The 16386-nt window shown below is 46.7% G+C and overlaps 1 protein-coding gene across 1 annotated transcript in view; it reads right to left on the bottom strand.

Annotated features, from left to right (window-relative positions):
* The window catches only part of SDK1 (sidekick cell adhesion molecule 1), a 2988580-nt gene that overhangs the window by 2106467 nt on the left and 865727 nt on the right, over positions 1-16386 (bottom strand). The window contains exon 3 of the mRNA XM_069647588.1: positions 7700-7806. Coding sequence (XP_069503689.1) covers positions 7700-7806 — 107 coding nt within the window. The remainder of the gene's footprint in view (positions 1-7699; positions 7807-16386) is intronic.

Genomic DNA, 16386 nt, shown 5'->3' on the forward strand with positions numbered 1-16386 from the left:
GCCATGGAAATGGAAAGCGGGGCTCCGCTCCGACCCCCTCTTCTATTTTCATGGCTTCCCAGGTAGCCAAGCTGACAGAGCAGACTGGGCTGAGGAACTGGGCAGAGGAGCCCAGTTAAGGTCATTTGGGTGGGTTGGGGAGGGCGTTTAGGGCTGGATTTGGGGACTGGAGGCAGGGGAGGGGGGAAAACAGTACACCGATGGAGGGCGGATGCGCAGAGCACTCGGGGTTCCGAAACTGGGCTTGCGTTGGTAGATTCAGCCTAGATTTGGAGCATCCGGATTGGCTCCTGCACCCGCCAAGGGTGCTCATAGCTTCGTGGTTTAAGCTACTTTGATGGTTTCTTGTGCTCTGTAAAATATAAAGTGGAGGGACTGGGACAATTAAAAAAAATCCATGATGATAAATAACATGGGGTCATTTTAGTGAAAATAGTGCCCATGTGTAAATGGCACTCTGTGAAGGGGTGAAATTGCTGGGCCATCAGTTGCTAGACTAGCAGTTTCTCCAAATATTTTACTTACAAATTAATAAATACACCTTTGCCAAAAAAGCTTAGTTAGAACTTCAAAAATCATATGTGTAAACGTGTCTTCTATGCATACGTGCCCGCCCCTTTGACTTCAAATTTCCTTTGCTGGAGGGCTCCCATGCTGTTCCGAACCATACAACAGGTGACCGAAGAGGCTGTCCCCTGAAAGCCGGGAATTGGTTTCTTGGGGTACATAGCGTGGCTTTGCGTTAGGGCAGCGTGCACTATACACATGTAATATCCAATACAATACAATACAACCCCTAAGCTCCTCCCTTTGAGAGTGCCTGGAAGCCCCACATGGTTGGATGCAATCAGGCTTTGCACCACCCTTACCTATGGGTTACCTAAGTTCCCCCCTTGAAAGTATGTACACTTCAAAGAGGAGCCAGTGAAAATAGGGCTATGTCCTGACACGCGAAATGCTCCACAGCGCAAATGCAAGGTCAGCTGTGCAGAACTTATATATTTCTCAGTGCACTGCAAGCAGTGGTAGCGGTCACAGGGGCACCCTTCCCCCCCCGCAATCTCATTACAATATAGTTCAACACAAGTGCAATCAAGCTCGGGCCGTTAATTCAGGCTCCCTAGCACCCACTGCCCAATATTTCCTGTATCTCTAGACAATAAGGCTAAATTATGCCCAACATGGCGCAGAGGGTTCCAGATTGGCTACTGCTTTTTGAGACACAGAGAAGAGAAACAGAAGAGGAAGCCACAGAGGTTCGATTTTGAGTCAGAGGCCGAGAGGATAGACTACCTAAGGGCATAATAGAGGTGACCTTCTGCATCAGTTTCTGTGATGAGTTTGATCTAAACTTACCTTTTCTTAGTGGTTTTATGTGAAAACTGAATAAGGTTTGGAATTAGGTATTTTATTTTCAGTTGTACCCCATTGCTAGTACAGTTATTTGAACTAAGGTCAAAAGGAAATGTTGGGTGCTTAAGGGCTTATGTGAACTGAGGCATACCTTTGTAGATCAACCTGGGTTATGAGTTAGTTTGCATGTATCCTCCTAGTTATTCAAGAATTTGCACAAAGAGGATTGCATGTATACTATGTATGATGAACTCCCATGGCTGGTTCTGGGGATCAGCAAGGTTGTGCCTCAGGTGGATGGGAGGATCCTCTTGTCACCCCCCCCACCCACCTTGGGCCCCTTGCATGGCAGGGGATAATCACAGCAGCACAGCACAGTCTAGTATTGAGGGCCTGGCCTCCTCCCTCCCACACAGACGCCTCTCAAGGTAGTATAGCCCTGAAAGATTAGGTTCTGCCCAAAACCCTGTTGAAACCGTGCAGTGAAATATTTGTTTACCCCACACACCTGCAGAAAGAGAATGAAGCTCTCACTGAGCAGACCCAAAACTCACACAGAAAAGTAGATCTTTCCCTTTTTCCCTTTAAGATAACACGTGTTTTGATACTTCTGCAGCTTCACCTGACCTGGTACTACAAAGGACACACATGCTACATTTTGCGGGACCTGCAGTGAACTCTCCAGTTACCTCGATACAATGTTGCCAGTTTAGAACTTTCCAAATGCTGAGAGATCAACTAGGGGGGGGGCTTTAGACGCACTGTTCCCGGCAACATTGTCTCACACCAGGGATTCAATGTTTCGAGTTTCCTGCTCATTCAATGAAACAAAGTGTTTTAAAACGTTCCCAGTGTGTAACCAACATCTAAATCAAGTGCTGGAAACTTTTGAGGAGGCCAGCACAGTGCAGTCAGCATTTAGGTGGCTCAGGCGAGAAAGAATAAAAAACCAAGATGTCTGACAGGTAGGCTTGGGCAAGCCACATGATCCCAAAGCAGCTTCAGGTGCGCTCAGGGAAAACCACCAATCACAGCTGTGGGCCAATTTCAATTCACAGATGCAGACCCTCACTAAAAGCCTCACCACATGTGAAGTGGGAACAAGGTATAAAAGCATCCAGCCCCATGCCTCAGTGTGAGTTGTAGAAGCAGAAGCCTCTCATTTGGGGAAATCTGGAGATTGGACAGCGATGGAAGAAGAGGTGGGAGAGACAGAGGAGAGTGTAGAGGTGGCAGGGTCAAAGAAGAGCAGGTGGCATCTGAGTGTAGGAGATGTCAGGGTAAAGCGGTAACAGCTGGACAAATCAGACAGGAGGTGCTAGCCAAGGGAGAGGTGGCAACAGCAGAGGTTGAGAGAGAGCAGAAGGAGGGGGTGAGAATTAAGGGTGTAATACAACAGGGGAAACATCAGAAAGCATCAGAAGGAGGAGGGATGCAGGACGAGGGTATAACATCAGGACATAAGAGCAGAAGATAGGAGGAGATAGGAACCAGGGTGCAGGATGAGCAGGAGAGACTTTAGGAGCAGGCAGACATGACAAAGAGGAAGTAACATTAGGCAAAGAGAGTGATAAGGAGGTGGAGAAAGGAATATCACACAGTGGAGGTGAAAGCAAAGGCTGTAAGGAGGAAATTGAAGGTGTGGCATCAGGGAAAGAAAGTAACAACCCAGAGTAGGAGATGGCGTACAGGCAATTACAATGGACGCCGAGTCCAGATGAGACCAGCAGGGCACAACCCGAGAGGTAGGAAGGAGACAAGAGCAGTAGGTGGTGAAAGAAGGACTGAGGTGAAGAGAGGAAGAACATTTAGAAATCCAGAGCAGGCATTTTCCAGTGGGCGGAGTGCGGGGTGAAATAGCCCCTGGATGCCAGAAATCAAGAGGCCAGAGTCATTGGTGTGCATGCCCTTAAATAAAAGACAAGCACAGAAATGATGTCCAACATAATGCCTATGGAACACGAGTAAAAAGGAAAGATTGTGGGCCTAAAAACTTCAAGATGGTAAAATGTGCACAATACTTTTCATAAAGGAAAGACATGTGGAAATTTTTGACAAATCCATGGAGAGCTACAATGATATTTCCACGAAACAGCAGTCCACAGAACCCTCAATTGGAGGTCAAAATTGTGTTCAGCAGCTCCAGTGAAATGAAGCATTGTTTCATGTACATTAAGCAACATAATGTAATTTCGGTTTTCCCTCTAAACTAATAATATGCTCAGCAAAATGTTTGCCTGACTGTCAAAATGTGAACTGGTTAAATAAACCTGCATGCATTCTTTGTAAATTGTGTGCCTTAATGTCATTTAAAATGCATGTATATACAAGTTTATAAGCTGTTTGCTGGACGGCCATGAGCTGCTGGCTATTTATTTATAAACTTCAGGGGCTCCCTTGGTTGCCCTGGAGATTCAGCCTTGGTTGTCTCCTTCCATCAGGGCCATTCCTTAAAAATACAGTCTTGAATACTTTTGAGGTCAGCAATGTGGTGGGGAACTGATAGGCCCTGTCTGTTCTGGCAAGACTTGTGACCTGTAGGTCACAAGTCTCATAAAAAGTGCATTAGCTTAGTCATTTAGCCCTTGAATGGGGTAGGCTAATCTAAACACAGACCCCTCTTGTGACGTCAGGCCTGAAGAGGGGAACTGAAAATGTAAAAAAGGTGGGGTGCCCCAGCAGATCAGGAGTGAGATTGCACATTGACTTACAATGGGAGAAATGCATTTTATCGTGTAAAATAGACCATATACATCGCACAACAGTCATTCCAGGATTTTATTAAAGATGAAAGTTAACCCCTTCTAACCCTGCTAAAATGATTTTTGAGGGATAAACACAACTAAATCTATTAATGAAAATGTGATGTGGCCCTCCTTGTGTTTTCCAGAGATGGGAAAAGTTGATCAAGCATGACAATTAAGATTAGTATGACACCCGCAAACTGACATAGTTTTCACTGCAATAGTTCCAGAGTAAATGAAGAAAAATGGTATCTCTGCACAGTAATGACGTGCAGACTCATAACTAGTCTCATTTGACTCACATTAAAATGTAGTGATAAAAAATATATGCATACATGGCAAGATGTGAACATTTAAGTTACTTGGCATGTGGTGAGATTTTCAAGTTTTAATGCACACCTGGAATGTAAAAAAAAAAAAAAAAGTTTTAATGCACACCGAGCCCATCTGTCAAAGTGGGATGATGAAGTTCTCTCCTCCCCTAGCTGTCCCAAAATCACTTCCGAGTTCCCTTGTCCTATCAGCACACAGGTGGGAGTGGGGTAGTGACAATCCACCAATCCCTGTCACAGGAATTATGACAAGTTAGTGATGTCATTTGCCCTATAATTAAGCCAGCTTGACTCAGAAGTGGACTTTTCCCACTAATTCCATGAGGTGACCTGCTGCCGAAATCTGGCAAGAACATCCCAGCAGAGAGAGGCCTAATCTTGCACAGGAGTCAGGAGACATAGAAACTGATTGGGGCCCCTTCGTGGGAAAGAGAGGAGATCCTTTACTGACCTCCTCGGCTGTCCCAGCTGTGTGCCCTGACGCTCAGTGATGCCCAGTCCAGACCTCTCCTGTAAATAGAACTACCCCAAGTCATAGATTGTATAAGCCCTATATTTTTCAAGCGTGGTTTTAGTTATTTCCCCATTGAAAAATCCTGTTTGCCTGTGTAGATCCTTAGCATATATACACCAAAGTAAATCAATTCATTCCCCCATTTATTTCAAGCGATCTGTTTTGTTGGCATTCAAAACCAACAATCTTTTCCCAGTGTGTTGTGAGCCGGTATAGTCATAAAGATTTGTCCAAAAAATTAATCCCAATAGGTCCTGCTTCCATGTATGTGCGCAGGGTGTAAGATAAAAATGAAATTGTCCCTGTGTTCCCATTGTGCAAGTTAAAAACGAAATTGTCCCTGTGTTCCCATGGTGACCTGCAAAAGGAAATTGTCCCTGCGTTCCCATTCTGATCTAAAAGACGAATTCCCATTTGCATTTTCTTTCTCACATTGCAATTGTGCTAAAGATGCCAACATCGATTTCCGATTCTGTTTTGATAATAATCCTAAAGCCCTGTGTGTTATTGTCAAGTGTAGAAAAACACATTTTTCCCATTGCATTTCTGTCTCCTCCATTGGTTCTGTGATTAAATCTTACAAAAATCTGATTTTCCCATTGTGTGCTGACTAATATCCCGAGGCCCTACCGGTCCATTTTTAGGTGTAGAAAAACAAATTCCCCATTTCTTTCTATTCTTTCCCATAGCAGTTGTGCTAAACCATTCAAACCCGATTCTACCTTTGTGCTCTGCAAAATTAATTTTCCCATTCCCTTTCTGTCTCCCAAAATGTTTCTGTGAGCACTACCCAAAAAACGATTTTCCCCTTGTGTTCCCACTCCCTGCCACTGCCTTCCATTCAAAAGAGTCAAGCCTAGTGGATGTTTGGAGGGTGAGGGCTGCTGGGAGAAAAGCATCATTTTGGTTGAAATCATTTTCATTGTTTGGCTTAAACTGTTCTTAGCATGTATTGGGGTGGGGCATTGGGTTTGATGTAAAGGGAAACTCTGGTAACTGCATATTCTAGTGTTATCTCAGTGCTGATACTTTAAAAATGGTCATTTTATTTTTGTGTTGACACGGCTTTGGTGGCTGATGTAATCTGTTTGTTCTAATTTTACCTAGTCCATTGTGGCACTGGGTATTTGTTGGGGTTGTGTGCGAGATGGGTTGGAGGCCTTACCAAAGTGAACTTTTCAAATAAATCAAAAGCTTTTTTATTGTGCGCCACATTCATTGTGAGGGGAGGAGATCCCTGACTTGCGTGTGACTGTGTAATAAACCGCGACATCATTTACGATCTAGACAGGATCAAACTGTGGAAAGAGGAATAAGACAGGTTCATGGAGTCTATCATGCGATCATAAAGGTGGGACACGAGCAAAAAGGTGTAAGGCCCAGGCCAGACCCCCGGAACATCTCTCTGGGCTCTCTGCCATCTGTGATCAGCAATCCATCTGCTCACGAGACTTTACAACAGAATGAGTAACATTGTACAGGGCCCCAGAAAGCCCAAATCTAGTTCAGACCAAGAAGGGTTCTGGTCACCTTAAAGCCTGTAATGCCAGGAGGGAAGATATAACCCTTTATGACCTTTGCAAACTAGGACATTTACCTCAAAATCCAAAACGGAGAAGACCCAGCATTCCCAGAAAATGTGACATTGGACAAAGTGTGTGTCTCCAAAGGGAAACATGCCCAATCCCACTTAAGGAGAACCATCCAGATGTTTGCATTGTTTGGTTAAAATAGCAATTTTCAATTGAGGTGGGGTTTTCTTCTGCAAATCTCCTAAAAAAGGTAGGGGTTATAACATATGTTCTTGGCACGCTTCTTGGTCCATGGTGGAACCCTGTGGCAATGTTATCTCTCTATATATATAATAATGCTAGTATACCAGAATTTAGGGGGTCTGCATGAATGTGACTTCTAAGGGACTAGGATTAATTCATCCAGGTATTTTAGACTTCTTAAAAGTGTGTCCTGTACAGTGTCTCCAGATGGAAAGATTGACATGGATTTAAAAGGTCCCATCACAATTGGTGAAGATGACTCCTATGAGGAGGAGGATGTCATCAGGGACTGGAAACACATGGAGGCGTGGCTTGAAGTCAGCCTGCATGCGGCTCGCGCTGTAAGGAAAAGACGCCCGGGTTCTGCTTTCAACCTCTTGGTTTATTAAATCAAAGTTCGAGCAGTCAATGATTTAGCACAGGTAATGTAAATCGTCAGTAACAATATGAATGTCGGAAACTTTTAAATTAGGTGTTTCTCCAGATATTGTACTTACAAATGAATAAGTACACTTTTGTGGGTTCCGTCCTCGTGCAAGTACAACGCCAGGATTCAGTATAAAGGTAAGAGCTTTATTCCAGTGTACAGGTAAGTTATTTAGTACAGACCTTATGTAGCTCTTGGTAAGGTACAGGGAAACAAACACTGGACATCCAGCATCCCAGCCAACTAACGTCCAACTGCCATTCTACAGAACATTCGGGGCTTCTCATACATTCCACTGCAACATTCTACTGTAACGGCCTAGTTATAATGCACTTAATACCGCAATGTTTCTAAGCACAGACCCGGGGACCGCATCATCTTGCTTCCAAGACGAGCGCGTTGTCCCTGAGCTATCCTCCTGAGACTACGCAAGCATTCCATCCATGGAGCTATACATTCTGACAAGTAGAATACAACATCCATCTATGCTAAAAACCTTCTTAGTTATAACCTCAAAAATCACAGGTGTAAAGGCGTCTTCTGCCGATACTTACACGCCACTTGGACTTCAGCTTTCCTTTGCAGGAGTGCTCCCATTCTGTTCCGAACCACACACTGATAAAATCCAGCATCGGATCTCCGCAGGGATGGAATTATGTACCTGTTGATTGAAAAGAAGAGCATAATGAATTCAAAAGTTACTTTATTCAAAATTTCTAAATATTACTAGCCAAATTCCTCCGCTTTGAGATCTGTGTTAACACCAGGAGTGAACAGTAATTGCCCACTAGGCTACTTGGAGCCATACACGTTTTTGCATAGCGTAAAAAGCTACACTTCTCATACACCATATGAACAATGTCAAAGATTTGTTAAGAATAGTGCTTGCCAAAAGGAGCATGGAAAATAAAAAAGGAACCAAATAGCATTGTCACGACACAATTTTCCACTCCAGAAAGTGCTTGTCCAATTCGGTAACTTCACAAACAATTATTTTCAGCAGTTGTGCGATACAAAACCAAAGAGCACGTCAAAAGACGTGATATTTCTAAATGTGACGCCTGTGAACGCAGAGCATCCGTGGCAGAGCCATCACAAGCTTCTTCAGCTCGTTCAACATGCTCAGGATGAAGCATCCTTACAGAACACCAAGGACCACCAACGGGGCACACGAGGCACGTGCCATGTTTTGCATCAGAGCATTCATTGCCTTTGGAAAGAAGTCCCAGCCATGGATCTGGCGCATTCTAACTTAGAGAGAAATTTTTAGGGCGCCAAACAGAAAAAAATAGCAGAAAAGGAGAAAAAATCAAGCAAAATTGAAAAATGTATTTTGGTAGCAAAATCGCAACGGGATACATAAATGCAGGGGATGTGGCATAAAGCTATGTAAAAATGGGTCGCAGGGAGGCTGAAAAGTTGAAAGGCCGAAAAGGGGCATTTGGGGGGAATCTTGCCCATAAAAGCAAAGAAAAGGTCTACATTAAAACCAATCACATTCTGTTGGAAAATGTTCTGCCAGCATGCATTTCGGAATAAAACAGATACTCACTGTTGAGTACAGCTACTGAGGGTGATGTGCATCAGTGGCAGAGCTAAGGGGGAGCAGTGAGAGGCCGCACCCACTCTTGGGACCCTACTGCAGGACCTGGTGCACCCCACCTTCCCGCCCAAAATGCCACCGCTGAGCCACTTTTAATCACTGTGATTTCCAAAAATTAGGACTAGAGTGAGCAAGTGCTGAGCCCACAATTGATTATAGTCTCAGGTTGTGGGGATAGCAGGTTTGGATCACAGAGATCTTAAACATGTTACCTCTTCCACTACCACCTATATCATGGGGCCCCACCTCGACCAGGAAATACTGAAGTGGATCTACACATGGAAAAAGTAATATTTTTGTAAGCATATATGCGTTTTTCAAATGTTATGTGTGTGGAAGAGTGAAAATGTGGGCAGACCTGGTTCACTATCCTGCCAATCACTGAGAGGAAGAAGATGGTTTCACAGATTCTTTTTCTTTGGGTGCAGGTCTCAGACCCGAATTTCCTCTTCTGTGGGTTTTGGTAAGACCTGGTTCACTACGCTGCCAGGTACCGCCACAAGGAAGATGGCTCAGGAGGCTGCATGTTATCGGGTGTGGGCCCCAGGCCCGTCTTTCTTTAATTTACCCCCTTTGGCCACCCATAGTTCGGCAGGGTGCTTACTGACATCCTCCGGTCATTTGTGGGCTTCTCCGCCTTCCTGTTCGGGTCTATTTTGGCTTCACCAGGTCGAGCAGAGGCTCACCAGCGTTCACCTGTCCCCGGGCTGCACATCTCTTGCTGGTCGTGCATACAAGCTTCCCCGATCAGCTGGTTGCCCACTGCTTCTTCTCCTTTGCCAGTCCTTCGATGACAGAGCTTTCAGGAACACTTCTGCCTGCATGTTTACGAGTCCCGGTCTCCGCTCTCCTAGTTTCTGTAGTCTCTCCTGCTTCGAATCTCTCGGTTCCTCCAGGGTCTGGCAACATTGGTTGTCCCTCTTCTCTTTTATTGACAGGTTGTTTCATAACTTCTCTGACGCAGCTAGAACACTCGCTTTCGTTCTGCTGGGTTATCTGCATGGCTCTGTGCCTCTTCTTCATGTTAGTACGAGCTTGGGGATCTTCCAGTGGGTCTCCTTCGTCTCAGTACTTATATGATACTCTTCCTTTCTAGAGTATACACTCTTCCTCGCCCCAGTACTTCCTATACTGATAGATCTACAAAAACATATAGGAATTTTTACGGATAGTGTTGGTGTCATGGGGGTAGGAAGGAGTGTCAGGGTAAGGTGTGTTATGGGGATACCATGTTCTCCCCAGGTCGTCACTAGTCCCATAGGGGGTTTCCCCTGCCCATGAGATCCACCCACTGAGTAAAACCCAGAGGGGGACTATTGGGTTGCGGCCTCACCTCCCTGGCCTCATGGGAAGAGGCTCCTCCTCGGGAAGAAGTGACGACATCTGGGGATTCATCACAGTGGGCACTTAAGGACTGTGTTTGAGTCCCTGCCGCATGCAACATCATAAGGCGATGGTTAGCCACAAATGACAAGCCAGACGCTCAAACATGATGACCCGAGTCTGGCAATTCAGAGGTATCCATCTTTGTTCATCTTAACTTACCCTGTAAAGAATCACGTTTTGAAAAATGCGTGGCCTCCTTTTCATTTCCATCTTACTTCCACAGATGGTTTTGTGATAAAAGATATCACAGAGACAGAGAAATATGTGGGTTTTCTTTTCCTGTAATTAGCAGTGCACCTTCGACATGTGCATTTTGTTTATAGAGATCAAAACAGCGCTAAACACGAGTTTACGCTAAAGTAAGGAAAACTGGCACAAATAGCCTATTAAACATAAACATAAGATACGGGCTGCAAAGAAGATAACAGCAGCCTGAGATGCATTTAAAGCATATTAATAATAGGAATGGCAATGCAACCTGGGGCCGTTTTATAGACCATGTGCAACAGGGCAAGTGCAATTTTGCAAAGTTTTAGCACCAGGCAGAAATTGCATTGCTGCAAAAAATCATTATGTTAATGAATTGTTGCACCAGGACCATGTTTGGTGTGGTCCTGGTGGAAAAATGCAATGAAAGACTGTGTGTTCTGTATTAGGGCCATTTGTCACATTGCATGAGCACAATCTCCCATAAAAAAAACGCTGGGAGACGCCATGGGAAATAGAAAATGTATTAAGTCCTTTTTATATTTCTATGGTCGGAGCGGGGGGGGTGGGGGGGGAGGCTGGTGATGAAATGCGAACCAGGAGGGGCCGGCGATGGTTGGTGGAGGGTCTGGGGGCAGAGGCACTACAACATGGCGGCACCCGTGGAAGGGGATTGAACACTGCAGGACACTGGCAGTTCTTGCCTGTGTTTCCTTTCACATGACCGAGGAGCGCCCTTCCCTGGGTGCGGATCCAGGTTCCACTCTTGCAGCGCTTACAACCACAAGCAAGACGGCATCATGCACGCGCACATGGACCCATAATGTGGATGGTGACTGACATGGCTACACGCATAACCTTAACTCAAACTACAGAAAGCCAGTTACTGACTAAACGAAGAACGCGTGAACTCCGGCCATAAAGCGCGGGCCAAACACTAGAGGAAAGACCGTGAAGAACAATGCACACCAACATTGAAAGCATGTTACAAGTAACACAGGAGTATGCGTATGAAAAGGTAATGGCTTGTCAGTGCTGTACAGAGATAAAACAATGTGTTCCGGGAACTTGTCTGGCAGTAAGTACTGCAAAGGTTCCTTGGCCTACTCATTTTTAAAAATCGCCTTCTATGACCCCTCTTCCATTATAGCCATGGGACAAATTGCTATCCGTAGCTTTAAGGTGAATAAAAAAATATCTTTAACTCGAACAATCCAACATTTAACAAATGTTAATCAAAGTACCGCACCTATTCCCTCGGCCACCGTCTTGCGGACTAATGGCACAACCAATAAAACTTTATGTGAAAATATAATAATATACAACAGTATGAATGCCATAAATCCTGTTAATATTATGGCTCTATTGGAAAACTATTCCCATCATATAAAAACGACTCTGTGCACAGAATAGGAATGGTTCGCAAGTGGGATGGCGAGGATGCCGCTCGACGATTTAAGCCGCAGTATCCCTGTCGCTAACAGTTATTACCACTGTCGCCTTAAATTGGCAAAGCTGAAATCAGCGATTATTTAGCAGCAGAATCCTAATAGTAATTACCGCTGTCATCTTAAGTTAGCTAAGCTGGAATTGGTGATTATTTGGTGACAGAACAATGAGGAAGGCGAGCTCCCAGTATCTCTGCAGATGCCCGCCAAGTCTCTGTAAATTCTTCTGAAGCGGTCTTTGCCCCTGCTACTGCAGTCCTGGCATCGATTGGACATGTTACTTAGCGTGAATAATTCAGCTCTGTCATGTGCATTGATGTCTGCTAGGGATGTCCGCTAGGGACTCATCTGGCGCGCCCCACATATTACACATTAGGCCAACGTAATATAGGATGCAGCTCTGGGTCGTCAGATGTGCGCAGAATAACTCTTCGACTATGAATACAGTACTGAAAGGGTAAGGTTCAATTCAGAATCTGTGCCAATACAACCATAACCCATGGCAGCCTGCAATATCCGTATAAAAGCCTGGAAATAATGTTCTTATTACAGGCTAGTTGTGACATCACAACTGACCTGTAAATTATAAATTACTCATCGTAGTGACTAACGTACTCTAGTCCCTTTTCTTCCATACTGCATGGGCGTCCCTGCTAGGGACAGGATATGGAACCTTTTTAACCAGAAAAAATCTTCTTCCCCTTTAAAATTAGAGGCGCGCAGGTGTGCGGTCCTGGGAGCATGCGCTCTCCTGACTCCGTCCACTGGCGCCACTCCTCTGTCCTCATTGACGCGTCAACAATATTACCATTGCCTAATGACACTCGTTTTATTAGGGGGGAGGATGGTGGGACGAATGGAGGAAAGGGGACTATGGAAAACGAGTACATTAGTCACTACAGTGAATAACTTCTAATTAAGCAATATGCCCCGAGCAGCAGGGGCATTACCGAGTCAGGTAATGCCCCGGGGCCCATAGTTATAGGCCCTTGCCATGGCGGCCATCGGGAGCGGACGCCCTGGGAACAGAAGTGTTCCCAGCGTGTTCGCTCCTGACAAAAAAAGAAGAAATCAGAAGGTAAGTGGGGTTGGGAGGGCAGGGAAGGGGGAGGAAACAAAGACACTTACCTGAATCCCCTGCAGGGGACGAAGGTGGTCTGCAGACGTGTGGAGGCTTGGAGTGGGGATGGCCCTCTTCGAGCCTCCTCAATGGCTTAAGGGCCGCCACGCCCCCCGCCGGGGACAAAGCAGTGGAATACAAGGGTTTCCCGGCAGAGTTATGCCATGGCGAGGGCCAATTAGAATGGTTCTTCCATTCTGATTCTCATTCGCCGGGTACTAATTACGCTTACGTTCCGTCCCCTTTCCTCCATACTGCATGGGCGTGTACAACTGAATGTAGTCCTAGGGTGGAGAGGTGACCTTCCTTAAGAAAACAAGTATCTTAATACTGCCTGCCCGAATGCCGCGTCTGACCTGGAGCCGGCATCGAAACAGTAGGGCTTGCAAAAAGCCGAGGGAGTGGCGCACGTGGCCTCCCTGCTGATGACTTGCCACGGGACGTGTCTCTGTAAAGAGACTGCCGTGGCCTTGGCTGTGATAGCGTGGGCATGCATGTTAGCTGGAAGTGGCTAATGCTGTCCCTCATAGGCCCTCATAGGCCTCCTTAATGGCTGCGACCATCTACATTGCTATGGAGGCCTTGGAAGCCTGATAACCTGGCCTTGACCCGCCAAAGGTGATATAGAGCCTCCGACTTACAGAAGCTTTTGGTTCTGTCTAGATAGAACTTTAGCGCTCACCTGACATCTAAGCAATGCAGAACCCACTGAGCATCGTCCTTGGGGTCTTCAAAGAAAGTTGGGAGTACTATCCCCTCATTTAGGTGGAACGCCGAGACTACTTTAGGTAGGAACGCAGGGTGCGTTCTGAGAACCACCTTGTCCCTATGATAGGTAGTTTATGGCTCAGAAGCCACCAGTGCTTGGATTTCACTGACAAGCTGTGCCGACGTAAGACCCACCAAAAGGGCTGGTTTCATGGTGACCAGCTTGATGTCCGCAGACGCCATTGGCTCAAAAGGTTTATGCGCCAAACACTATATTGAGGTCGTACACAGGCTGGGGCTTCTTAATGGGTGGGTAGAGCCTAGTGAGGCCTGTCAGATGTCGTTTAACCACCAGATTGGCGGACGAGAAAACATCCTCCTCTGAGTTCTGGTAGGCGCTGATGGGCACCAGATAAGTGCGGCACGTGTCTATCTGCACCCCTGAGTGTGCGAGGTGTGCTGAGAAAGAAAGCACGTCGTCCAGTGAGCAAGTGAGAGGATCGACCTTCTTAGATGTGCTGAGAAAGAAAGCACATCGTCCAGTGAGCAAGTAAGAGGATCAACCTTCTTAGATTCAACCCAATGGAAAATCCTAGTCCACTTTCTTTTGTACTGGCTCCTAGTAGTGTCACTCCTAGCCCCCTGAATGATGTCTAGGTTAGCCTGCGAGAGGTGCAGATGCTTCCTGCATGACCTGCTCAGGAACCACACTGCAAGGGCTAACTTCTGGGGGCGGGGTGAATGACCGTGCACCCCTGCTGCAAAAGGAGATGAGCTGGGCCCAGGGGAAAGTGCACCGGAGGCTGGTCCGACAGACTGAGTAGCTCCGAGAACCACCACAGAACTTTCAGAATGATGCTGAGGTGCTGGGACTCTCTTATCTTGCAGAGCACCTTGTGTACCAGCGGCGTGGACGGGAAGGCATAGGCGCTCATGTGGTTCCACTGTATCTGTAATGCATTGCCCAGGGAGCCTAGACCCTGTCCTTGCCAGGATGTAAACTAAGGGCACTTCCTGTTGGAACCAGGTGGCGAGGCGGTCCACCTTCGGATGATCCCATCTGTTGAAGATCTCCTGAAGGACCTGATCTTTCAATTGCCATTTGTAATTGTCCACCCCCAGCCTGCTGAGCCTGTCCGCTTCCAGGTTCGACTCGCCTGGGAGATGGATCGTTGTCAGGTGAATGTCGTTCAACAGGGCCCATTCCCAGATGCTGACCGCCAGGGTGCATAGCAGAGGTGACCTGGTGCCACCCTGCTTGTTGAGGTAGTACATGCTGGTGGAGTTATCTGTCTGAATGAGGATAGTTTTGCCGCTGATGAGCGGCAGGGAGGCCTTGATAGCCAGCCAGATGACCTTCAGTTCCAGCCAATTGATTTGGGCATCCTGTTCCTGAAGGGACAAACTCTGTAGTCACTGTGGTTGTCCAGGGTAGCTCCACAGCTCTTCAAGGACAAACCGTGGTGATGTTAATCTGCGGTACACGTTGCTGGAAGGGCCTGCCTATCCCCAGATTGCAGTCCATTCTCCACTATACGAGGTCCTGGTGTAGGAAGGGAGGAATGTTAACGAGTTCCGCCTGTGAGCCTCGCTCCTGATTCCGTGAGGCTGTGAAGTGCAGCTGTAATCTCCTCATTGAGATTCTTGTGTAAGGTTTTGCCAGAAGACATGCCGCCATAATCCTCCCCAAGATGTGTTGTTACCACCAAGCTGAGGTCACCCCTCTGCTGAGAAAGTGACTTGTGGCCTTCTTGATGGCTGCAATCTTGTCCTCCAATGGAAAGACTCTCTCGGACCTCGTATCCCAGATGAGGCCCAGGAACGTTAGACTCTGTGCCGGTTCCAGCTGAGACTGCTTGAGATTGATGGAGAATCCCAAGGCGTGAAGTGTGTTCATGTGGACAGAGGAGATATGATGGACGCCTCCTGGGATCTCGCCCTGATGAGACAGTCTTCTAGGTATGGATAGACGTGGTAACCTTGGCCCCTGAGAAGGGCTGCCAGTGCATTCATCAGCCTGGTAAAGACCCTTGGAGTCGAGTTGAGGCCAAAGGGTAGAACCTTGTATTGGAAATGGAAGCCCTTGATGCTGAACCGAAGGAAGGACTGATGTCGCTGCCAAATCGGGACGTGTAGGTAAGCGTCCTTCAGATCCAGGGAGCAGATCCATTCTCCCCTGCGCAGTGTCTCAGCAATACGCGCTGGGGTAACCATCTTGAACTTTTGAAGCATGAGGGAAAGGTTCAGGGTGGAAAGGCCCAACACAACTCTCAGGCCAGCCTGGTTCGTCTTGTGTATGGCGTAAATCCTGGATTAAAAGCCTATGCCCCGCTGGGAGGCAGGGACTTCTTCCACTGCCTGGCTCTCTACCAGCGATTGAATTTCTGCCAACAGAGTTGTTGTCCCAATCTGTGGGAGTGGAGTGGAGGGGAGGAGAGGGACGGACTATTAGGCGGTAGCCAGTGGAAACTACTGATAGGAACCAGGGGTCCGCAAGCCTTGTGTACCAATTGTGTAAATGGAGAGCAAACCCGTGCATGGAAGTCTCCTGCGGGCCCACAATACATGCTCTGGCGCAGAGATTTTGAGTTCTGGACGGAAACTGAGACTGTGGTCTGGGGCAGTGCGCTATGGGGGCAAGAGGCACTAGCCAGTGTTGCATATGAGTCTTGGAAAGCATTGGTCTGGGAAATGTTTCATCCCTCGGATGATAAACCCCCTTGAGGGTGGAGATTCACCTCAATATAGCGCTTAACTCAACAGGTTAAA

This window comes from Ambystoma mexicanum, chromosome 2q, assembly GCF_040938575.1.
Source record: "Ambystoma mexicanum isolate Mex_15411 chromosome 2q, UKY_AmexF1_1, whole genome shotgun sequence".
Lineage (NCBI taxonomy): Eukaryota > Metazoa > Chordata > Amphibia > Caudata > Ambystomatidae > Ambystoma > Ambystoma mexicanum.